The following is a 25,932-nucleotide window of genomic DNA, read 5'->3' as shown; positions in this document are numbered from 1 at the left end:
AGTGGCTTCATCCTTATTGCTAAACCATACTGAACAGCCACTTCTTCCAGTTGCCCCCCAAGTCAATCAAAATCAATACAAATCTGAGGTTCTGCCGCCCCCTACCAAAAGCCTGCCCCCCTAACAAAAATCCTGGCTATGCCCATGTCCTGGCCCTCTTCATTTAGCAAGATAAACTCTTAGGTGGAAAATAAAAAGAGGGATGGATAAGGGAACTATAACCCATGCAAGAGTTTACAATGCCATAGACAAAGAGTATTCTCCTAAGCAAGGAGGCAAAAACTAACTGCATACTGTATCTGAAAATTATGAGTCATGAATCACATGAATTTTGTGCAGCTAACCCCATGATTTTGGAATAGACCATAACCGGCATATCTTCACAAATTGGCAGCTATACTATGCTTAGAGGTCAATTTCTAAAGACAGGGTTAGTGAGTTGGTCTAAAAGTCTTCTCCTCTCAAGAGAAATTCATTCACCTTAAAATCCCAGATATATGTGTGTGTGTGTGTTGTGTGTGCCTGCAGATTGGCTGTAGTGGTTAGGGAACGGAATTCTGCACATGCTCAAAGGCTCATATATGTCCCGGGGATGAGCTCTATGAAAAACAGGGCTGAGTCCTACCAAACCTGATATTTTCGCAAACTCTGTTTCACTCTTAAGGCTTCGAAGAGTGTTATCTGCAGGAGCCCACTAAGAATTAAATCCCACGCTCCGTCCAGGATATACCAAAAGGCAGCGGAAGTTTTCAAAGCAAACTTTTCCAGCTTTGCTTCCAAGCAAAGACTGGGAGTGGGGAGGGCGAGGGCGGGGGGAGAGAGAGGAAGAGAGGGCAAATCCAACCTTAGCAAGATTTGCGTCCTCACTGAGCTCAGCAGGCTTGTTTTGAACGCAAGGGGCGCTAGGGGCATGTGGAGGATTTTCTTTTCATTGGGGGGGGGGATGTGGGGTTAATTATCATATGTATATGTCAGTTTCAGGAAAGGGGTTGTACTTGGATAGCCCGTAGCAACCTTTAAAAAAAGAGGGGAAAGAGAGAGGAGTGGAAAAGGATCAGAGGAATTAAAAGTGCAGAAGTAACCCCGTCGGATCACACAAGCTCAGCCGGAGACTGACTTTCGACGCGGCCGGGTGTGCAAGTTGCTTGCCTCTCTCTCCTCATTCATTGGCAAGGGACTGGCCGAGTTGCAAGCTCCGCTCCTGCCGCCAGCCGGGATTGGTTGGCTTCCCGATCACGCTGCGCCAAACTTTCCCAACTTTTTAAAAACTTTCGCTTCCCTCCGTGTTGTGCTCTTTTTGCATGGTCTTCGCAGCCGACGAGGGAGCTGCTACTCGCGCGCTTTCTGCTGCTTGAGAAGAGGAGAAAAACTTCCCTGCGGACGCCGAAGGGCCCTGGCCGAGGCAGCCACAAGGACAAAAGTCTGCAGCCGCCTGCAAATCCCCTTCCTCCTGCTCGCTCTTCCGACGTGAGCAGGCAGCGAGCAGCCCCAGCCTCGGCGCCCGGATTCCCCTGCTGCTCCCGGCCCAGCGCGACCCCCGAGCGGCGAGAAGGAGACGCAGCTGGGAAAGGCGATTCCCCTGCCTGCCATGCAGAACTACAAGTACGACAAGGCGATGGCTCCCGAGAGCAAGAACGGCGGCAGCCCTGCCTTGAATAACAACCCCAGCAAAAGCCCCAGCAAGAAAGCTTTGCTCATTTGCCTCGACCTCTTCTGCCTCTTCATGGGTGAGATTTAAAACTTGAGCGACTCTCTCTCCCCCCTTCTCCCCCATCTTAATTCACTTTCTTCGGATTTTATAAGAAGCCGTTCCAGAGGGTTGCACAACTATTTTTTCCCCTCCTTCCAGCAGTCTCTCTGCTAAAACTAACCAGTCTCCTATTCTTCTTTCCACTCTTGGTCTTTACTCTTTTGGTTGCTCACTTTTGCTCTCTCCTTTCTTGCTTTTTTTCTGTTAAAGAAACCCAAACACCACAAAACTTTGTGACTGGGACATAACAGATCTTCTGGAGCCGCTCTCTGCTTTGCAAGAAGACAGTTCTTCGGAATAGATTCCTCTCCTCTCCCCATCTTGCATCCTGCAAGCTTTTTTTTTTTCATTTCTCCTGACCTTTTCTGCTTTCATGATGGGTTATGATGCCAAAGGATAAAAATGTGGGAGGAAAAAGCAAGCAGAAACAAAGCAAAGCGCTCCACTGCGTTGCAAAAGAGCTCTTAAGTAGCAATATATGCCGTACTGTGTGTACAAAATGCACTAGCTAGGGCAGCCGGGCATTGTTGATGCCAAGAAGTTTTTTGTTTTTTTTTAAGGGCTTCATTTTACTCTAGGAAAGCACCCAGCGAAACCACAGAAACGTATGGAAACCCAGAGCAGCCCTGGTGCCCGTCCAAATAAAATGGATGTCCCAGCAAATGAGCTGAGCCTCATATGTAAACAAAGCATCTCCCATCCCAGCTGGCCCCTGAGGAGCAGCCAGGGAAACAAGGCATGCTTTTCACTTGGCTGCTCCTGGTTAAAGAATAGGCTTCAAAGGTGCCCTCCAAAGGATTTTCTGTAGTGGGAAAGGGAGCGAGGGAGTGTTTTGTGTGCCTTTCAAAAGAAAAAGGAGAAAGGAACTGCAATGATCTCAAGAAAAGATCCAGTTAGCAGCAGTTGTCCTGAAGCTGATTTTGCTCTCACACCAGTTTGTGGCTGAAAGGTCCCCAGTTTTCCCAGGGAAGGGGTAAAAATGTGGCTTGCAGAAAAGCGAGGAGAGGTGAAGTTTGGCTGTGCTGTTTGGTACACACACACAGAGAGGAACACACATCTGTGACCTGTCAGTGTTAAGAGTGGAAAGCATGTGCTGCAGTACTTGATCTGCTTTGAATTCTACCTTGTGGAGTTCCAGGGAAGTGTGTCTTGATTAAAACGGGGGTGCTCCTTCAAACGAGGGTTCCTGTAGTTGTCTGAAAGGGTATAGGAAACAAAGAAAGAGCAAACTTTTCCTCTCTGTTAGGGCTCTTGTTTCTTTTACCCAACAGGAAAGCCAGCAGCGCTAGCTCTCCATGCCTGGAAAGGCTTCACCTCTGACATTTCTGTCTACCATTCAGCTGTTAATGGCACAGAAACCCTGCCTGAGGAAATGTTAAAAGGTGACAATCCTAGCATGTAGCTATGGTGTCTTAGCTAGCTTATGGTGGCTTTCATGCCACCATTCTTGATCGGAGGCATAGAGTATTCCAAAAAGGTGGCAAGTGTGCAGAAGCTTGGGCTGAGACACTCAGGTGGATCAACCAACCTTGTGCCCTTCAGATGTTTGGGACAGCATTTCCACAGGCTGTGCTGGCTGGGGCTGATGGGAATTGTAGTGCAAAGGGCGTGTTAAAGGATGTCTGGATATCTGACAAATATCTGTCTGCTTTAGGAACACTGCAAACCATCCAGGGCAGAAAGATGCTCTCTCGCTGAAAAGATTGTTCCTTTCTTCAGACTGTCAGTGCTCCAAAGAACTTTACAAAACAAACAGTGCTGTTGTCATATGGCGCCCGTTTTCTCTTGATAGTGAAGATACAGTGCTGAATTGCCCCTTTAAATAGATCGCCATAGGGAAAAGTAAAAATGCATGTCTCAAACTTCTTACTCTAAGTAAGCTTGGAGACACTGAAAGGATTACTCCCTTTTGAAGTTCTCTGAGTGTCCTGGCTCCAGTGATTTATTATGCTTGAGGGGTTGTGATGTTTAGAGAAAGAACAAAATAGGGATGTCTGTTCACCTGACTGAATCCAGATCAGGGCCATTTCACATTCAAGACAAAGGTTTTCTAATGAGTGACTTTACGTGTTTTCAAAGCCTTCCTCCTGCTTCAAATGTTTAGGTACCCTTAAAAGTGCAACGTGAGAAGCAACATAGCCATTGGCATTAAGAGGCTGTGGAAGGGAATCCCAGCTGGTACAGAATGGAATGAGACACTGTAGTTTACACTAGTAGCATCTGGCTTTGTTGGGATCTGTAATAATGCTGACTGCTGTCCAATCTGCACAATTTGATGTGTATATAATAACAGTGCGTGTTCAGAGCAATTAAATCCCAAGAGCTGAATAGCTCTACTATAGAAGAACTTCAGTGTAAGTGGAATATTGGCGTGTTCTGCGGCACTTGAGATGCTGCATAGGTGTAAGGCTTTGTTTTGGGAAAAGAGAATCTTCTCTCATTGTTCTCTTATGTATCGTATGATGAACATTTAGTGAACCAGAATCTTTAAAAGAACTTTGTGTCTGCTGCTCATTTCTCTTGAGTAGAAATCCATTGTGTTTGGTGAACCAATCAATAACCACTCTGTATCACTTAAGAAATTCTAAGAGTTTTTGAATGTGGAAATCTTCTTGATGGGTTCACGGTCATACTATTTCAGTTCACGTTAGTTGGTGTTTTGTCATTAACTTTAAAAGACACAATATGAAGAGGGATTGTGCTCAATGAACATTTTCTAACACAAATTTTTTTTCTCCTCTGTCATCATAATGACCTGTTTATAGGGCAAAGTGCAAAAAAGAAAAGGGATATATCTGTAAACAGAGTCTAGGGGGCACTGTGGTGTAGTGGATGGCGTGTAATTCACCAAGGCAATTCATGATGGTACATTGAGTCAAGGACTTGAGTTCCAATCCTGAGCATTAGTTATTGGGAGAGTAACCTAACATTTGTGTGCTATACCAGCTATGCATTGTAAACAACAATGCTTATTAATTTTTGAAGCATTAAAAAAGAGGAAACAGTATTGTGGTAACAGCAGAGGGGGCGAATCACAGTTATAGGAAAAAGTGCATAAGAAACAGTAAGCTGAGTTTGATAGCTGGATTACATCATTTATAGTCCAGGGACGACTCTGAAAGATATAACAGATCTTTTTCTTGGGCCACTCTACTCAATGAAATATGGACATAGATGGTGCATCTTTGTACAGGTATATTACAATGAGATGACTATGGAGTGGCACCTTAGCGGCTAATTAGTTTACGTGATACAAGCATCTATAGGCAATACTTACTTGGATGTCTGAAGATCACTGAGAAAATGCTAGGGAGGTAAAACTCACAAGGATCAATTTAACAAGGTGAGAGCTAACAACAATAACAAATCTCTTGACTACTAGAGCTCTCCATGTATCTACTATTGAATATTTTTAGTGCTTCAGTAATCCTATATTGTCATGAAAGCTTATGCCATAATCAATTTCTTAAAAAGAGTTGAGATCTTCTGGAAAACAAGAGAAAGATAAAAACAAGATACCACAAGACTATGGTTTTTGAAGGCAGCCGCCCCTCTGGAAACACATTAAGCTTACTACAAATTTCACAAAGTGAAATTTTATGCACACTTGCTTGGAAGTAATGAATTCTGGGAGCTTTACTGATTTACTTACCCAAATAGGATCAGGCTGTGAGTTTTAACACTGTGAAAATTAAAGAGAGTTGGGTCTTCTCCTGTGCTTCCAATGAGGCACTTGCCTCAGTTGTTAAACCAATGCACCATATCTTGTCATTCTGCCCCTGTACTCCCAAGTAGCTACCCAAGTAGCTATTGTGAATATTTAGTTGTAACATTGTATGAACATCTAGTATTGGAAGAAAGCTACAGGACTGCAAACAACTTTTTCTATGAATGGTTTACATGCTGAAGAATCTTTCAGTTACACTAATGTCACAAAATGAATGGATTTCCAAGAAAGAAAAGAAGAACACAACAGCATGTGACTTTAATTATCCAGATACCACAGCCTTTTAACACTGATTGTTTCTGCTTAGAGCACATTTTTCTTCATACTGTCAGTTTGGTTTAATTTTTGCATTTTGTCATTCATCTGTTCTTTATTATCAGGCACAAATATATTAGGCAGAGAGAGAGAGAATAATAGCTTTTTGCTTTATAATCCCACATGAATATGGACCTGTGGAAAAAGTTTCATCCTCTAGTGTCTGGAGGAAATGAACTATTTGATATGTACAGCATAAAAGTGATTAGTAGAAACATAGGATCCTTTATCCTAAGAACGTAAGAGGAGTCCTACAAAAGCAGACCAATGGCATATCTATTCCAGAATTCTGTTCCCACAGTGGCCAACCAGATGCCCGTGGGAAACCCTTGAGGAACTGGTATTTTGCCTCTTATACTGGAATTAAAAGCCTTATCATGCATGAAATTGTCTAATTTGCTTTTAGATCTTTCCAAATTTTGGTGGCCATCGATACATGCTGCGGTAGTGAATTCCTTAGTTCAATTAAGGTGCTACACGAAAAAGTACCCCTTTATCTCCCTGCTTCATCTTTTCTCCAGATTAAAAGCCCCAAAAGTTGTAGCCTTCAACCCCCTTGGTTACCCCTTTCTGCATCTTTTCCAGCTCCTTTTTTGAGGTGCAAAGAGAGCATGCAAGGGATCAGACTGCATGACTTAACTCTATTTATCCTTGCCTAGGGATAGCCTTGTCAGCTTTCCAGGAATGCACAAATCATAGAATTGTAGAGTCGGAAGGGACCACGAGGGTCTTCTGTTCCAACCTCCTGCAATGCAGCAATCTTTTGCCCAATATATGGGGCTCAAACCCACAACCTTGAGATGAAGAATCTGTTGCTCTACCGTGGTGTTTCCCAAACTTGGGTCTCCAGCTGTTGTTGGACTACATCATCCCTAACTAGCAAGACCTGTGGTCAGGCATGATGGGAACTGTAGTCCAAAAACAGCTAGAGACCCAAGTTTGGGAAACACTGCTGTGCCAAATGAGTTATCCCAACTGCCATCAATATGGTGTGGGGACCAGGTGTGAGAACCTGCTGGCAGATATTCACAGCTCTGTAGCCAGTGCCTTGTGGTCCCCGTCCCCCTCACTTCACTTGTTCACCGTGCTATAACAGTCACTGTAGGCCTCGACATATCAAACAACATCTTCAGAGTGGTAGTGATGCATGTGCACATGTGAGAAGAACAAGGGAATTTACCACCTGCCCTACGTTTAACTATGCCATTAGCACCTAACGCAGGCAACTGCGTATCTTCTGAGAGATGCACATGTTATTCTTGCATTGGGAGACTGCCAACACTCTTTCACACATCGACAATCCCAGGATGTGCGGAATGTATGCTACTTTGCTTTTAGGAATGTTTCTAAGAGCATTTAGCCAAGCATGCAGACGCTCCCTTCAGACCTCTGCACTCAGCGCAGGAGGATGGATGGACTGGGTTCCCCTAGCGCACCTGGAGACATTGGGGGTTGGGCCAGCATGCACACTGCCATTCCTCTCCCTACTTTGAGCTCTCCATTCCTTTTGAACACTTGAAGAAGACTCAACTCATTCAGTCATCCAGATATGTGTAGCAAGTGCACTACAATTACATAGTGTACGATCAGTGATGGGAATGAATGAGCTTCTTAAATACCTGCTGTGTGGCAAAATTATTCTGTGCTTCAGACTTTAATCCCATGGACACTGACATGGAGTAAGTCCCCTTGAAGGTTTTTGGATTGATTTCTAGATAAACATGGGTAGGATTGTGCTATCAGCTGCATGTCAAGAACAAAGGTTCTTGGGAGCTTTTCAGATGATGAATTGTTAGAAGTGCATTTTCTCCTCAGTGCAGGTTACATATTGGAGATATTCCTGCAGGATTGCAAAAGCACTTGATTCTGATCTAATCCTAACTTGACACTTCGCTTTTCACATGGCTGGTTGAAGCAACAAGTGCTTTTTAGTTAAGGAAAACCAGAGCTTGTTGGAGAAGATCTAGTGTTATGTTAAATAACTTTTGTTCAGAGTTAATGGATTATTGAAAGTTCCATCTGAGTCATAATACTGAGTGGCAAGTTGCTGTTCCTCAGCCTCCAATATCTAAAACAGGAACAATAATGTTGTGAAAATTAAGTAAAGATGGTAAAAGACTTTGCATATTCAAATTAGTTCTCTTTTATTACTTAGCTAGAACATATTTAGCTTTCAGATAGAAACCAGGTATAGAGGCTGGTTGAATATAAGGAATTTACAGTGAAATCTTCTACACATGTACTTAGAATCCGACAGATATTTTACCTGGGAGTCAATCCTGAGCAAACATGTATGAATTGCACAATTATACTTACAAATTTGGAATGATGGGTCTGGTTTGTATACGTCTTCTTCTCCTTGCCATCTTAGTAATAATTCATTTTCTATGTCTCACAAAAGCACCTGAATGTTCCATTTTATTATTCACAGATGCAGAAGAAAAAAAGAAAAAATAATGATTATAAAAATAAATCCTGTGTTGGACTATTGTTTTGCATAGACTACCTGGAGCCAACTAATAGCAGGAAAAACTGAGTCTTAAATTTCTTATGATTGGATGTCAGAAATAAATGGCTACAACTGGTACTTACAAACTTCTCCTAGTGTGAATTAATGTTTCTTCTCATGTTCTACTCCTAATCATTACGAAAACTGTTTAACTGAATGGAAAAGTTGGATTTTGATTAAGAATAATTAAAGTCATTAATAAATCTCCAGGCAAGGAATTTATTTACTTTCTATTGATGAATTGGTTGAATATCTTTTGTTTCTGAAGACCTTGTTTCCTACCAGGATTATTCTTCAAATAGACCTCATCATAGAAATGTTTGCCCATTTGGTTTAGGACTGTTTACAACCTTGTGAGAAGTTACGTCAGAGATGGTTGATTAGATTAAACTTTATTTTTTCCACAGTTTTGCTTTTATTTATATCCTGAATAACTTGAGGTATTAATGGTGGCATTAGATATTCTCCAGGCTTTTTACAACTCTTTGTAATATAAAGCATCTTGCTTGATTTTGTCTGAGGCTTGCTGAAACACTTTCAATGCCCTCTTAGAAGGGCAGTATTTGGACTGGCAGCTTTGTATATCCATGTCACTGTTGCCATCCAGATTCAGCTACTGAGCTTTATTTTATTATACCAGCCAATTACTCAACAAGAGGAGGGATAACGAGCTGATAATGTGCTTGCTATCTCTTCTGCTTGTGTGAGCTCTGCTGGACTTAGTGGTTTGTAAGAATAACTTCCAAAGTAAATGTCATCCTAAAGTGTTGGTGCCTGGAACAGAGGACAAATGCTATATGGGGGATGTTGAGAAATAACAGGTCTCCTTTAAGAATTTTGGATTCCTGAATTGATTTAATAGCCAAAAGAGAAAGAATAGTCTGCAACCTGAAGTATATAAGATCTCATGAAATCAATAATTCACTAATCTAGCTTGTTTTCTATTACATAATAAATCCATTGCTCATAGTTGGTACTGGAGCATATGAAATATTAGTTCTGCTTAGCCCCTTTCTATGTTTCATCATTAACTGCATCGCACCCTAAGGCATAAGAAATGTTCTTCTATTGAGACAGCCGTTTGGTTACTCCAAGGCTGGGGAGCCTATGGCCCTCCAGAAGTTGGACTCTAATTCCCATCAGCCTCAGCTAGAAGGGCCCCTTCTCTATGCTCCATGGAATAGAATGGACTCCCCACTTGCTACTGATGTTGTTATAGCGTTCTTGGGATTGTGTTGCCTGCAGCTGTACTTCCCTACTGTCAGTTATTCAAGCTGTGATCAACCTGGAGAAGCACTGGCAGCCTCAGTCTAAGATTATGACAGATTTGGTATGTTTGATTCAGCATTGATTGCTGGTTCCATTTACATCAGCAAATGCTTGTTCTGTATCATAATAAAACAAGCTTTTTAATATAGATATTGGTTATTCCTGAGAAGTAAGGCTTGTGAAGGACAGGAAACAGTCTCAAAACAGTAAGGAGGAGTTGTGCAGCCCCTGGCAATGTTTCCCAGTTTCCCTTTTTTCCTGCCATTGCCATTTTTCCAGTGCCTTTTCACCCTTCTGTGTACCAGATATAGTGGAACCACAGGATATAAATAGCCCATGCTCCCAGTATTCACTCATGATGTAAGGGAAAGGACTTACCCTCTAGGTAAGCCTGGGAAACCAATCCTGAAATGCTGGCGAGCTTTGCCAATCCTAGCAAACAATACAAATTTCCCAGTTGGATCAATGGTCTGAATTGTTTTAAGGCAGGTTCCTATTGGCACTGTGTTTCCAAGGTGACAGGATATTTGCATGCCTGATTTGAAACCACACCTTATAATAGGTTCTGATAACATCCCAGTGGGCAATCCATTATCAACATTTCCATTTTTACAGGTTGGAAGAAGGTGTTAAAAGACAGGTGTGTTTGAGTGCTCATGAAACAGACTTTATACTTCTGTCAACCAGCTTAATTCTCTACACATATTGCATTGCCACCTTTGAACCCTGAATGGTGTGCCAATATGGTTGCCACTAGGAGAAAATAAAGTCCTTCTTGTTTCAGAAGCTCTGATGCAGTAAAACCTTATATGGGAATGATGACAGCTCCCCAATCATCCAGATTTTCCTTTTTTGCTGGAAGGAGAATGGACCACTGAAACACTGGGGAGAATGCTTTAACACCCAGGGTAGTTTATGTTTGCATATTTGAAGGCGATATCATGAAATAATCTTATGTACTTACATGAACTTTTGAGGAAGGGTCCTGCAAATTCACTGTTGTCGAAATTGATCTGGTGAAATGGGATCAGCACCTGAAGGCCTACATTGCAGAGGCACCGCATTGTGCCGTATTTCAAACATGCTTTCATTTCATTCTGTTTTTTAATCCCTTGCATATCTTGCAACTTTCAGCATACCAGAGTTTATACATTCCCACAAAGTGTAGGCTCTTTTGCTGGTGGGAAACTAAGCCCCTTAATCAGGCTTCTGTGCATGAGGCTTTTGTTTTGACAGCTGTCAAAAGAAATTCAGAAGGTATAGCTTTCACTTGATTGGTGGATGATTCAACTAGTTACAAGTCTAAGGACTCTAATCAGCAGGAGAAGCATGTGAAATTGCCAGAAGTTGTGTGATTGCTTTGAAAAAGTAGGCAAGTGATAAAACAGAGAGTTAAGCCACCTTTAGATGGATTTGGCTGACAGTTTTTATGCTCATGGTTAAGGGAGAAAAAACCCCCCTCTAGTGACAACTTGTAATTAAAAAGAAAATCAAACTGGAGTAGATCAAATGAATCAGTCACTTTCTCAGTCTTGAGCCCCATAAAACTCTACTTCTTATGTTATCCAATAAGCTTTTTTTAAAGATGCTTGTTTGACTGGGTATTAGGCCTGTCAGTGGAAGCTAACCCCAAAAGCCAAACTCAGTCTCCATTTTGAGATTTTTTTTCAGAGCTAGAGCTGATGGAAATTGTAGTCCAAAATGAATGGACTGCACCAGGTTGGCGGGTTGACTCCTTTAGCTCATACCTTGGGCTGGAGTGTAACTATTAGGAATGTATATAGCTATTATTATGTTCTGATTGTGAACCTGCCTTAGGCATCTTGTCTGATCTTTTGTCAATAAGTTTTATGGACCATTGATATATGCCTCAGCCTGAAAATTCTTACTTTACTTGTTCTTGATTTTGCTGGGGAAGTTAATTGATTCAACTTGCAAAATAATGAGCTGTGTGTGTATATTGTATATGATTTCATCACAGAGTGTTTGCTTAGCAAGAGGACTTCCTCAATAAATTATCTTGGGACAATTCGAATTAGCTCTCCTCTGCATTATCAGTGCCTACAGGCAATGTGCTGCTGACAAGGTTTAGCAACATCTGACAAGTGAATCAGTGCATGATTGTGTTATCATTGCGTTAAAAGTTGCATTGTGTTAAAAGGAGTGTTAGTGAAGTAACAGAGTGCTTCTAAAATGATGGAATCAGAACCTATTGGTTAAACGGCAGAAACCTGTGGCTGACATTAGTGGATGATGCAAACCTCTCCCTTTCTTTTCATTACATTCATACCAGACACCAAAGATCAGATGAGTCTTTTATGTACCTTTTGGCCGAGTTTTAAGAAGCAGCATGGCGCAGCCTGCAAGGAATAACAATTTTGATGAGACTGGAAAGAGGCGACCGTTTGGATATCATTGCAGAGTGGGCAGTAGAAGCAGGAAGGAAAGGAGTAGGGTAACTCACCCTTTACAATGTTGTATGGAAGGTCCTATATTTTGAAGACTTTGTCAGCTGTAGTCCTGATGAATCCTGGGAAATAAAATGGATGATGGAATGTTGAGGAGGGCACAGATAGGCAGGGAAATGACAGAGACCCTGGACTGGTGAATTCAGGGACCTCACAAATGAAGTCTATTTTCACCCTGGTGCATTTGACCTGATGCTTGTTTTTAATGAACTAGCCTGCCATGTTAAGTTAGCAGGTGCCTAAAAGGGATGGGTAAGCTAAAATGGTGAGTAGGTGGGCAATTGTTTTGATTCTGAGGGACACTTGCAGCAGTGGGCAGTCAGTTGGAAACTACATGCCAGTGGGCACTGCCTAGCAGTACCCCTCACCACCACATCCTCTCTCTCTCTCTCTCTCTCTCTCTCTCTCAAACACACATGTCTTTGTATGCCTCATACACAGATACACACCCTCCCTGCCTCTGTCACACACTTAAGAGACACGTAACCCCACTCTCTCATACACAAACACAACTCACCCCCACATATGTGCACTGTAACCCATCCCCAGCTGCATTGGAATTGCTAGAAAGGGCGCTGCAGGTGAAAGAAAATAATTGTCACAGCCATCTTGTGTCACTGATGCAGCTAACCATCGCTGCATTGCTTAGCATCTAGTTCACACCTGGGCAACTTGTGGTCCTTGCCCTAATTACTGGACAAAACAGCAGACCTAGTGCTAGACAAAACAGTGTGTCCTATCCCCTCCCATGCCTCTCTCTGTAGAGAAAAGGGAGTGTAGTTCCAGCCTTTAGTAACATTTTTCAAAGTTTCAAGCACATTTATGCTTATCTACGTTCTCTTGTATTACAGTCTGACACCAGGAATGGAAGGGTGCAAAGTGTTATGACGTCCCTATATTGCAGGGAGTACCAGAATAAAATTTAAAAACCACCCCCAAAACCAACAACTGAGCTTATTAGTACATCTCTAACCTTCCTCTGATAGCACGGAGAATGGGCTCAGTTGTTTTGTCTGCCTTCAAGGATCTCTGCATGCTTTGCTGTGGAACAGGGTGGCCCTGGGTTGTGTGAGGAGGGCAGAAAGTAGAAGGCAGTCAAGGTCACAGAGTCCGAGAAACTTGTCTAGAGAGGATCCTGTATTAGTGGTGGTTCAGAGAGATCACCTTCCATTCCTTTCCAAGTTTCCCCTCTAAAATAAATAAATAATACAGACACCTGTCAGTTGGAACTTCAAGAGAAAACAGTGGTTCTTCAGAAGCTAATTTTGTGTTATTTGGTGCAATCAGCTGCCTAGACTGCTGTGCTTCTGTTGATCACCAACTTGAGGTTTTGTGGACCGTGGCTTTAGGAACTCTTTGCCTTGTAATATACTAGTATTTTGACAGATTGCTGCACACACACACCTTTTAGCTACCCACTGCACTATACAACAAGTGAGTGGCAAAACTGTATCCCATGTTTAAATCCCAAAATGTTGTTCTTCTAAACTGGTCCTTAGTGCAATCATGTTGAAAACCTTTTTTCTTTTTTCTTTTTAAAGAAAACCATTGAGTTGCCCAAGGGTCTGATTCTGCCTGTGCTAAAATAGTGTCCAAAGCATGCAAATTAATTCTGTTTCCAGACCTAATGGAGGCAGATTCCCCCTCCTTTTAATGAATTTGGTTAAGCATTTAATTCAAAAAGGGCTGAAAAACGGACAGAACGTGAAGTATGTGTGTGCTCCAGCTCTTTGAAATTTGTTTCAGTCCTGGGGAGGGGAGGCATTCCCCAACCCCACCCCACCCCAGCCGCAAAAGTTGTTAGCAGAGGTCAGTCCCTGCTGTCCGTAATTTGCACAGAAGCCGAGCTCGCTGTCTTTCCCACTGTTGCTTTTCAGTGCAGGCATTGTATAAGCCTGGTATCCATGGCAACCGGCCAAGAACTTCAAGCTAAGATCTCCTTAGCAAAAGAGAGTCTGTCGCCATGGTTTTGAGGAAAGCATTGAGAAAAGAATACCATAATCCCAGAAGGTTTTGGTAAACTGGTCATTTGAATGCAGTTAACAGTATTTCTCGCTCAGGCAGCCCTCATAGATCCTTAGAGGATAAATGCTTCGTTCCCTGAAAGTCTCCCCCCTCATAAAAGGGGGGGGGAGAAAGAATTTTAATTGATTACAGATAAATGATGCGACTCACTAAATCACTTGGGAGTAGTCTCACATCAATCATCAGTGGACTTTGTTCCATTGGAAAAAAATCTGTGGATCCAAGCCAAGTATTTGCCAGTTTTACTTGAGGTCCACTGAGGCCTGTGTGGAAATCCTTCTCCCGCATAATCTCACACCCCCAATTATTGGAAAGACATATGAAGACTCTAGCAGAAGATGGCAGGGAGTGGTTAGTTGGTTGGTTAGTTAGTTAGTTAGTTAGTTAGTTAGTTAGTTAGTTAGTTTGTGGCAATTAAGCATCTAGAAAAGTTCAAACCCTGCCATACCTTACATCCGTCCAGTTCACTACTTCAGTCATTTCTGCCCATTTGTAGCTCACTTCTGGTATTGGGGCCAGGAATGGTGGAAACCTGGCTGGAGCAATCAGCTATCAGGAGGTAAGGCATGAGAGGCGAAAGGTTAATGGCCCCTTTTGCCAGCTCTGTCCCCTACTTTCCATTTGAATAGGGTGGACACATGAATGATAGTCATGTCCAATTTGGCCCACTGAAGATTTGGGTTAAAACTCTGCTAAACTCAGGAAATGCACCAAGACTGCAGTCACACATTTTTTGCCCTGGTTCAAAGAAAGAGGGAAATTGCTTTTCCCTCTCCTTACATTCTGATTGGCACTAATTTGATCAATGCATGCACACTGAGCAATAGGGAAAAGAAGACAGACTCATCACATCTTGGAAAGCCGCTTATCAAAAAACAAGTAAGAGAGAAGGAGAATGGGAAGTTTGGAGGTGGCATAGAGTCTGCTACCTCAAGTACTTCCTATTTTAACAAGACAGACAAACCACAAGCCACAAGTCACCAAAGGTAACTGAGGCACAAACCACTCTGACAACTTGGTGAGCTGAATCTTTTTAGTGCCTGAACTTTCTTCTTTGTTGTGGGTTTGTTTTCTGTTCCTCTTTTACTGAAGTATATGATGGTCTGAGAAGAATGGTAAGGTAGGACAGAGGTTTAGCTTGGTCCTGCTGGTGGACCTTGTTCTTTGAATCTTGCTCATGGTTCTATGTAGAATCCATCTGCCCTTAGTAAGATTGGATGGTGACACTGGTTTGTTCCCGTATTTTGCCTTTTGACATGGATTTCCTGACAGAATGATTTGGGTGTATCATAATAACTCTCACTTCTGTTCCTGGCACACTTTGTACCACCTGGTGTTTGATTAAGATAGACCAACTAATGCATTCCTTGTAGTTAATGAAAGTGGGCATAAGCAACATGGTGCCCCCCATATGTTTTGGATGACAGCCCCCATAATTCCTGACCATGGGCTATGCTGGCTGGGGCTGATGGGAGTTATTGTCCAACAAAGTCTGAAGGGCACAATATTGGCTACCCCTATAGGCACTATCGCTGATGGTGGGAGGCTAAAGTGATAACTAATCTGAAAGACACGGAAGCCCTAGTTTCACTCTAGGATCCCTAAAGACTGTCTTGTTAGCATTGCTCTTATTGAAGGTTTCACTCTACCACCTATGAGACAACACTTTTCAGATCTTGGAAAAGCCAGTGCTCAATTAAATAAATATTGTGAAGTTTACAAGTCCAATTTTGTCTCATTATGATGTTTATGCTTCTTCAGTCAAGTAGAGGAAGGGCCCCCAGAGACCAGGTAAATAATCACATTAATGACTGTCTCATGAAAAAGTAGAACCAAGGATTGAGGGCCAAATTAGACATCAATAAGATAAAATGCTGTTTTCCTCCTGCACTTACAATTGTCACAATACGGAACAAAAACTTGTACACCATCTGTGAAGAATGCACATTGCTATATGTCTATTTTGTCACAGGTACACATTACTGTGTAAAACCTTGTGTGCAGTTCTTCCTTCCTACACAGAGCTGGTACCTATTGAGGACAAAAGTCTTGTGTGTGAAGGAGCGCTTGGTTCTGTGTATTTCAAGGCCTTTGTTGAAATGCCATTAGGGGTTAGAGTAGCGTGTGAGCCAGCTTCTGAGAAAGAATACTTGCTCTCACCCTCCTTTCCCCTAAAAGGATAAGTTTTGTGACGTCCTTTTTGGGGTTTTTTTTAACTCATTTGGCATGAATCTTTCACAAACACAAACCCATGGAAAAGTCAAATAGAATTTTGGAGGGAGCCCATTTAAGGGGAGAGAGAAATATCCTCACACGTTTTAAGGTTACAAAGAAGCTTTCTGAAGATTTGGCTATGTCTGTCCTAGGCAATGTATTCCAAAACCCAGCCTTTTCTTTTTCTGGCATCACAGAGCAGACTGCACACCAGCAAGCATCGTCTTCAACTAATTCCCTGGCATGTGCATGATTAGCCTTTAAAGGTGATCAGTCCGAGGGCCAAATTAGGCATTAAATCAGGCTTTGCATTTAACCCACATGGTTGTTGTTGTTTTTTAATGCAGATAATAGCTGGGGGAGAGCTAATAATTATCAGGATAGCAGCCAGTGGGGAAAGGGATTTTTAACCCTTTCATTTCATGCTGCTTCCCCATAGAAAATCTTTCATCTGGAGGTACTATTTGCATTGGGAGACACTGTCCTCTTGGCGCCAAGACTTAAATCGCACCCCCCCTGCAATACGGATAATTATCACTGCCTGCCACATGATGCTATTTTGAATCTTACCTCTTGTTTAAATGAACCACATAATTCCTGTTTATTTGGATCCTGGAAAAGGGCCTCTGCAGTTGGTCACAAACCAGTGAGTCTTCACCACTGCAAAATTGGCAGTATGGTGTGGATACCAAGAGCGATAAAAACTGTTGGATGTGACTTGGATTTTTCCCCTTGGCTGCGGTTGTTCCTGATTCTCTGAAATTATTAGAGCAGGGAGATTCAAAAGCACAATTCTTTGCAGTGAGAACTGGTATGTGACATCAATAGGCTTTGCATCAGCTGATAAATTAGTTTCAGTGGGAGTAGGAAATGCTTGGAGAGTGTGGTTCCGATGAACTGGTTCAGCACATCCACTGGGGTGCATAGCTCACATCGCTCCCCCAATAGTTTTGATAGCAGAGTGGAAGCATCAGGAGATTAGTGTGGCCTGCTTGTACTTAGAAGGATCTGTTTATAAACCCACTTTAATGTGCCCTAGCTTAGCTTGGACAATTGTTTACATTTAACCATTAGTAAAAATGATGTTAGTGCTGCTTTTGTTTACAAAACCATCATAGCAGACTCCAGCCATCACCTGTGAATGCTTCTTCCTGATTTTGATCTTCCACTTGTGTCACTGGGACCAAAGTTGTTGTAGTTTTGTTAAAGGGTTCCTAGATAGTTGGATCAATGGTTCAACTTCTTTAAGGACTTTTCATATGCAGGAGAGTGACAGGTGCCCTTCCATGTGCAGCCCCACCCAGTAGGAGCAGGTGGCTGGAATGGAAGCAGGTAGTGTTTATGCATGTAGTGTTACAAGTGTGTACCTGGACTCACACGTGAGCATCCGGCACTCGTGTATGTTCATATACATGCTGTTGTGTATTGTAGAATTTGCTGCCTGCTTAGATTGCAACTTTGCTGTCTGAAGCAGCATTTTAATATATTCTGTCACTCCTATTTCATATAATAAACCAAGCTTTCCTTATTCCTCTGTGTGAGAGCTTCCTGTGGGCATAACAAGCACACTCCAGCAAAAGATCCTAAATCTCTTTCAGTATATGGACATACATGAGTGCTGGCTGCACATATCTGAGTCCAGTACAGACTTAGAAGAGTAATTCAGCAGAGTTCCAAGCTGAAAGCATATGTTGAGCTTTTTATTGTTGTTGTTTAGTCGTTTAGTCGTGTCCGACTCTTCGAGACCCCATGGACCAGAGCATGCCAGTCACTCCTGTCTTCCACTGCCTCCCGCAGTTTGGTCAAGCTCATGTTGGTAGCTTCGAGAACACTGTCCAACCATCTTGTCCTCTGTCATCCCCTTCTCCTTGCACCCTCCATCTTTCCCAACATTCGGGTCTTTTACAGGGAGTCTTGTCTTCTCATGAGGTGGCCAAAGTATTGAAGCCTCAGCTTCAGGATCTGTCCTTCCAGTGAGTACTCAGGGCTGATTTCCTTAAGAATGGATAGGTTTGATCTTCTTGCAGTCCATGGGACTCTCAAGAGTCTCCTCCAGCAACATAATTCAAAAGTATCAATTCTTTGGCGATCAGCCTTCTTTATGGTCCATCTCTCACTTCCATACATCACTACTGGAAAAACCATACCTTTAACTATACAGACCTTTGTCGGCAACGTGATGTCTCTGCTAGTTGACTTTAATTAATCCTCATATTTAGTTTCCTATAAAAGAAGATGACATTTCATGTTTGTGACCATTTCTTGGCCTGCACTCACTCTGTGATAGTCAAACCCAGTAATGCAAAAGACCATTTAGAAATGACAACTTTAGTAACTCATGGGAAATTTGAACTGTGTGTTGTTTGGATTTCAAACCCTAAAGCATGTATTTATCAGGTTTGCAAGAAATGATAAGGACTTGAAAATTACTTCAGAAAAAAAAGCAAAGCAAAGGACTTCAGCACAAAGATCTTGGGCCAAACATATGGTTGCTACCCAACGTGGCATCTTTAAAGAAACAAAACAAACTGTTTCCATCTTTATGTTGCATCTTCAACAGATGCTGCTAGAGGCTGATTACCTCTTATCATTTAACCTGGGGTGAAAATGCCTTTAGATCTCTGGTAGTAATTAAGGATAAAAGTTTTTGAAGTTGTTCTGTAATATTGTCTCTTTCTTCCTACTCTGTTAATTTTTCTGTTCTCCCTGCCTGCACACCCTGTCCCCCGCCTCTCACCGGAAAGAGTTCCTTAATAGTAAATATACTCCAGCATTGAAGTTTGGAAAGCTATTATGGGAACCATAGACCTGCTAGCAGACTCTCCAGCTGCCAAGGCCTGTGAGTATTATACTGTACTGCAGGGTTCAGTCACAGGATATGCTGAATTGGAAAGAGATGGCAAACAAAGAAGCTTTTCAGTGGCAAAGTTGAGGTTTGGCTTTGCTCAAGAGCAGTTTTGGGTCGAAGAGGCATCCGGAGCTCTGGGAGAGGAGCAGAAATATATTGGATAGATGCAATGAAGTAGTACTCAGAACAGCATGGTTTTGTTTGAAAGCTTACAGAATCAGCTTTAGCGGTTTTTCTCTCTATTCTTTTTACAGTTTAGCTTCTCTCTTCTCTGCTTTTTGGTGCAGATCCTTCCTTCTTCCAAACACATGCTAGTTTTCAATAAAAAAATTGTTGACTCATTGCATTCTGGGCACATTTCAGCAAACGTTAGACATGATTAACTTACACAGAAATAGTTGGCTTTAGGTTACTCTTGACTAAGCCCCATTCTGTTGATTGCAGAGGGACAGGCTAAGGTCTGCTACATCATGGCAAATGCATTTGCCTTTCTTTTCAATCTGAATCCAGGTAGCAGAACTTGGAAGTACGGTGGATGTAAGCAGGGAGGGAGAAGTTTAATTGTGTTGGGGAGGAGCTAGTAACTAAATTGCAATCAATGATTATGGGAGGAAAGCACCACTCTGTTTTGATTTTTTGTTTGAGAAGGGATGGGGAAACTATTCCCCTCCAGATGTTGTTGGACTCTCATCCCCAGCTAACGTGACCAGTGGTTGGGTTAATAGCAGTTGCGTCCAACAACATAAATTCCTCATCCCTGATTTGGGTATACAGCAGTTATATTATTCTAAAGTTCTGTACTCATGGCAAAATGGTTTGTAGAACATGCAACATAACATATATCTGATCTACTGTATCTGGTACCCTCCAGATGTTTGGGACTGGCTGAGGCTGATGGTACTTACAGTGCAAAACATTTGAAGGACACCAGATAAGCAAAATCTGCCAGAAATTCATAATATGGCACTTGGCATGACATGAGCTTAACAATTTTACTTGTAGAGATTAGCAAGACTACAATTTAGAGAAAACTGCAAGCTATCAAAAAAAGAAAAGGAAAAAAAAGCCAGCAATAAAATGCCAGGCTCATATTTCCCTATTTCTTCCTAGTTTATTTTAGCAAATCTTAATGGTGAACAAAACTCTTTTAAGACTGGTTAAGACTTGCTTCTTTTCAAGCACGCGGAAATGTTAATTTAAATCAAAAGAGAAAAGACGGAAGGGTGTATTGCTCTGAAGGTGTTATGAGGTCAACAAACCATGCAGTGCAAGCTGTTTCTGCGATTTTAATTTATTTTAGAATGTGCAGCTTTAACTGCCCTCCTCCTGGAGCATCTAAGGAATGAAATGAACAAACATACAGATATTAAGTGTTATCTTTGGCAGAAATTTTCAAGGTCTGTAAAGATTTGTTCTTTGTTCAGTCTGAACTCTTCTGAAGGTATTTATATTTATTCACAATTCTGTGTAGTGTTCTGAGTTAGACAGGGGCCAGGCATATGTGATCCCAACAATCTTGCCAAGACTCTTAGAACTGTAGAGTTGGAAGGGGTCCTGAGGGTCGTCTAGCCCCTCCCCCCCGGCAGTGCAAAAATCCTGCCCACATTTTCACAGATGTTTCACCTGAAAAGGACCCTGAATTAACATGTTTACTAGAAACTCAGGACTGCACTGCTGTTCACCCTCTGGGACCTCATCATATATTCCACTCTAGCTATAGCTGCAACTAGGACAGGAGTCACCCCTGTGGCACCCATGGGTGCAGGGCACCCACAGAAGCCTTCCAGGACATGGTCCCCACTCTCTGCTGAATTAGGTTAAAAAGAAGCATTGTACTGTAACCACTAGAATGGATAGCAGTGTGTGCTTGACTGATGTGTGTGCATGCACGCATGTAGTGCCCATGACAGTTTGCACACGGGCTTTAAAAGACTGCTGACCCCTATACTAGGATAAAAGTTGTCAAGTGATGTTACATTGTTTGGAAGTCCCCAGTTGAGCAACTGCCTTCTTTTTCTTTTTCTTCTTTTTCTTTTTGCTGCTGGATAGATGCTGACAGGTTGCACAATTTCACTTAGTCATGTGGATTTTGAGTCCACTGGATAAAGGGAAAACGAACTCAATATGAATTTCTGTTCTGTCTTAATGTTGGAAAAGCAGTTAGAAGTGAATCATAGAATTGTAGAGTCGGGTCCTGAGAGTCATCTATTCCAGCCCCCAGCAATGCAGGAAGCTGATGCCCTGTGCACGGTTTAAAAACTTTTTGTATCAGGAGATGGCCTAGCTGCCCTCACCCCTTATTTTCAGCTTCTGTTGACGCTAAAGATGGGGCAAGGAACCTTTCTCAGACTCAGGGCTGCATTGCCCTAGTGTGGAGCTTTCCAGGGGCCACGTACCTGTGGTGCATGGGTCCAGAGGCAGCAAAAGTGGGTGGAACAACAGATGTGGCTCTTTCATCTTTGTACAATAGGCTGCCGTTCAGTCACACATGTCCGAGGTTTCAGAACATGCCATCACATACCTCTCCGTCCACCCATTCTAGGTAGGCAAAAGCACTCAAGGATGGAACAGAGCAAGGCAGGCGAGTGGTACAGCCTGGGGAGGCAGCATGGCTTAGTCTGATTAAAGGTAAAGGGACCCCTGACCATTAGGTCCAGTTGTGGCCGACTCTAGGGTTGCAGCGCTCATCTCGCTTTATTGGCCGAGGGAGCCGGCGTACAGCTTCCGGGTCATGTGGCCAGCATGACTAAGCTGCTTCTGGTGAACCAGAGCAGCACACGGAAACACCATTTAGCTTCCCACCGGAGCAGTACCTATTTATCTACTTGCACTTTGACGTGCTTTCGAACTGCTAGGTTGGCAGGAGCAGGGACCGAGCAACGGGAGCTCACCTCGTCATGGGGATTCGAACCGCTGACCTTCTGATCGGCAACTCCTAAGCTCTGTGGTTTAACCCACAGCGCCACCCGCATCCCTTAGTCTGATTAGAGAGGCTTAAAAGGCCACATTCAGCCCCCTGGCCTGAGGTTCTCCACCCTGTTCTAAAGATCATTTAGATCCTCAAAATATTGGACTATAGTTTAAAACTATGACCAAACCAGAGTGTCAGATGTGAAAGACTATAAGTTTTTAATGTTTTACTGAGTGTCTTTGGTCAGGATAGTCATTCTTATCCTCTACTAGAGGCAGAAGTTCATAAGACAGGAAGACTATAACAAATCACAAACAGAATAAAGACGACAAGTTCCTTGACTATTTTAACAATTATCTGCCTTATTAAAAAAAAAAAAAAGAGTAGTGACCTCCACACAAGTGGTTTGCCCTGCTATATTACATAGGCACTCTTTCTTCGCTTCCTTGACTGCAGAACATCTGCAAGATTGTTTGAATTGTTTGCTCAATGTTAGGGCTAGCAAACATTCTAACCCGTGCTGAGCTTCCATTGATCTGTCTAATGGCACCCCCTCCAACTCCACTGGGAGTCCAAGGTCCTGTCTATAGCAACACTAATCTGTAGAGAGATACACGTTATCACACATCCATTCTCTTGCTCCCTATCTCCCATGGTATTTTTGTTTACAGGCTTCAAGAATAGTCTGCCTCTCTTAGCTCCGAGGCTGGTCCAATTCCAAGATAGCAGTGGAACTATTCACCAACCAGGCTGATTGGAGTACTGCGGAAGGACAATGGCAGTGTGACCTGTCAGCACGCAGTTCTCATGACTTACAGCTCACAAGCCAGATAGCAGATTTCCTTGCTGTATTTCTCTTTCATCATTGGGTTGATGATCCCTGTTGAAGTGGTTGGTAAATGCAGCATATGGATTGATACGGGTTATCAGAAGAATGCATTTGATGTAGGTCAGCTGCAGAAATACTATACACTTGTTCAGAGAGCATCTGATAAGGAAGAAGATCCTTTGACTTCCCCCTAGGTGGAAACTCTCCTAGAAAATGCACAATTCAGACAGCATAAAAACTAATGGACAGATTTGTGCAGGGTTGGATTTGGCTTTGGCTTTGAACTTTATACTTTCCCAACTCAAATGTTTCAAGGATTCATATATTGTGTATTATGAAGATGGAAAGTTCAGGGCAGAATCCTTTGTTTCAGATTTCTGCCATCGATAACAGCTACATTTACTGTTGTACATATTTTTCTAGGCCATCAACACAGTGTATATATAGTAGATATGCTACGTTATTAATAAAATGCTGTACGAGTCTTGGGTCACTCAACCTCATTACATCCCTCTAAAGAAAGGCATTTATATTCCTGTTTTGCCAATGGGATGTTGAAACTCACTTTTAGGGACTTTCCCAAGCCACATCCCCCCTTTACTTCTTTTTGGATGTACAGAGAAAAGTTCAGTGTGTACGCCTAAGAATGTAAAACCTGTGTGCATCAGAAAGGCATTTACAAAGATATGTACCATGCATGGGGAGTTGCTTTATGATTTAAATAATATTTTGCATTTCCACCCCCATCATTCAGCCCAGACACTGAGGTCCAGCTCTGAGGGTGGTTCCCTCATTGCAAGAAGTGCGGTAACAGGGAACCAGGCAGAGGGCCTTCTTGGTAGTGGTGCCCACCCTGTGGAACACCCTCCCGTCAGATGTGAAGAAAATAAACAACAATCTGACTTTTAGAAGACATCTGAAAGCAGCCATGTTTAGGGAAGTTTTTAATATTTGATGTTTTATGTGTTTTTAAAATTCTGTTGAGAGCCGCCCAGAGTGGCTGGGGCAACCCAGTCAGATGGGCGACATATAAAATTATCATCATCATTATTAAACTGTGATTTTTATAATCTGCTGTGGAGCCACTCTGTGAAAGGCAGGCTACAAGTACAAATAAATAAGTAAAACAAGTGCATCTTTTGGGGACCCATTATTAGCCAATGCTTCCCCATATGTACACACTGAATATACTTGGGGGTCTTGGGTGGTCTAGATGAGACCTAGATCTTCTTAGCTTTAGCAAGGTGGCTGCATCATGTGCCCTTAGATCATGCTTTCTCTCAGTAGAAATCTATGCTTGCTATAATATAATGGTGCAAAGGAGTCTTGTGTTTGTGATAAGAGATTTGAACCTAGCTCTAAATATAGCACTCCCTCCACTTTCTATAATGGGGAAGAACATGTTCAGCATATCAGCATTTAAGGTAAAGGTAAAGGGACCCCTGACCATTAGGTGACCGACTCTGGGGTTGCGGCACTCATCTCGCTTTATTGGCCAAGGGAGCCAGCGTACAGCTTCTGGGTCATGTGGCCAGCATGACTAAGCCGCTTCTGGCGAACCAGAGCAGCACATGGAAACGCCGTTTACCTTCCCGCCGGAGCGGTACCTATTTATCTACTTGCACTTTGACATGCTTTCTAACTGCTAGGTTGGCAGGAGCTGGGACTGAGCAACGGGAGCTCACCCCGTCACGGGGATCTGGAAGTCCTAACCCACAGTGCCACCCGCGTCCCTATATAACAACATTTAACTGTTCTTAAATCTGGGATTTCCGAGGGATTTGTCAAGTATATTCTTCAGAGGGTCCTGTGTTTCAGCTCTTGCCCATTCTGCCAACTAGCCCCTCACTAGTGTCTGTGTCCCCTTCCCAGTTAGAGTCTCACCATCCACAGGGCTTTATCAGCGCTCTTTCTGCACCCCACTGACTATTGGCTGATTCCTGGTGCTTCAGAACAGCTTGCAGCTACAGTATCCTCCAATATCACTGTTCCTCCTCTGAGGCTTGTATGTCCTGCTTTGGTGTTGCAAAGCATATTTTTCCCAGTGTCGGAAATTCATAGCTCCATAATGAATTAATTCCCACAGTATCCCACATGTCACAATTTGCCTGAAGCCTCAAACTGAAAACCTGCTGGGGACGGGGGAGACCATCTGCCTTCTCAGTGGGGGAGGTGGCAATTAACACTGGGAAATGAATTAAAGAAACAATTGGATTAACAAACACACAAGTTTGGTTTGGGAAGGGGGGAAATATTGTTTGAACTTGTGAGAAAACAAAGCCGAGTAGAGAATAATACAACTTCCTGTGTTCTTAAAGTCTGTGTGGTTGAGCCTGGAAGCATAGGGTTTCAATATGGTATTTCATTGAAGTGGTCACTAACTTAGATAACTTAAAAAAATGGATTACATAAAACCAGAGAAGATAGGCCTATCAATGGCTGTTGGTCATGTTCAGAGGGAGTGCGCCATTGAATACAGCTGGTGGAGAATAAAAGCCAGAAAAGCCAGGAATGCACACCAACATAAGAAACTACATTATACCACTGGATCATCCAGCTCAGTCTTGTGTACACTGGCAGCAGATTTCCAGGGTTTCAGGCAGAGATCTCCTCCCAGTCCTAACTGGAGATGCCAGTGACTGAACCTTCTGGGACCTTCTGTAGGCTATGCAGATGGTCTACCCCTGAGCTAGGACTCTTCACATCTCTTTTCCATCATGTCTGGTTTAGTGGCTTTTCCAGACCCATTTGGAAATCAGGGTGTTTGGTTAGACACATCTTTAGTCGGATCTAGTAGGGCTTTTCATATGTTCTTAGAAGAGAGAACAAATGTAGCAATTGTCATTCTTCCGATTAGTCATTTCATTGGGATTTACCGTAGATTGATTGTATCCAAAGATATATCACACTGAAGCAAAAAAAAATTTGCTTACTCGGGTGTCTCAAAATCTCAGATGGTGTAGTATATATCCCCGTGGAGCACTAGGAATTCATATATATATATATATATATATATATATATATGGGACGCGGGTGGCGCTGTGGGTAAAACTTCAGCGCCTAGGAC

General features: G+C 42.6%; 1 protein-coding gene and 1 long non-coding RNA gene across 2 annotated transcripts in view; one reads left to right on the top strand and one right to left on the bottom strand.

Moving 5' to 3' along the window:
- Window positions 1-1,035: 1,035 nt before the first annotated feature.
- Window positions 1,036-25,932, top strand: part of PLPP3 (phospholipid phosphatase 3) — a 62,975-nt gene continuing 38,078 nt past the window's right edge. The window contains exon 1 of the mRNA XM_083448215.1: window positions 1,036-1,727. Coding sequence (XP_083304341.1) covers window positions 1,589-1,727 — 139 coding nt within the window. The 5' untranslated portion in view covers window positions 1,036-1,588. The remainder of the gene's footprint in view (window positions 1,728-25,932) is intronic.
- LOC310680999 lies at window positions 2,292-24,282 on the bottom strand. Its single transcript, XR_014513059.1, has 2 exons — window positions 6,726-24,282; window positions 2,292-6,307 (listed from the first exon to the last, which is right to left on the bottom strand). It is a non-coding gene; the product is annotated as an uncharacterized lncRNA (long non-coding RNA).

Source organism: Podarcis tiliguerta (genome assembly GCF_965153285.1).
Source record: "Podarcis tiliguerta genome assembly, chromosome: 6".
NCBI classification, from domain to species: domain Eukaryota; kingdom Metazoa; phylum Chordata; class Lepidosauria; order Squamata; family Lacertidae; genus Podarcis; species Podarcis tiliguerta.
The sequence above is the reverse complement of the archived record's forward strand: the minus strand, read 5'-3'. Positions and strand labels throughout refer to the sequence as shown.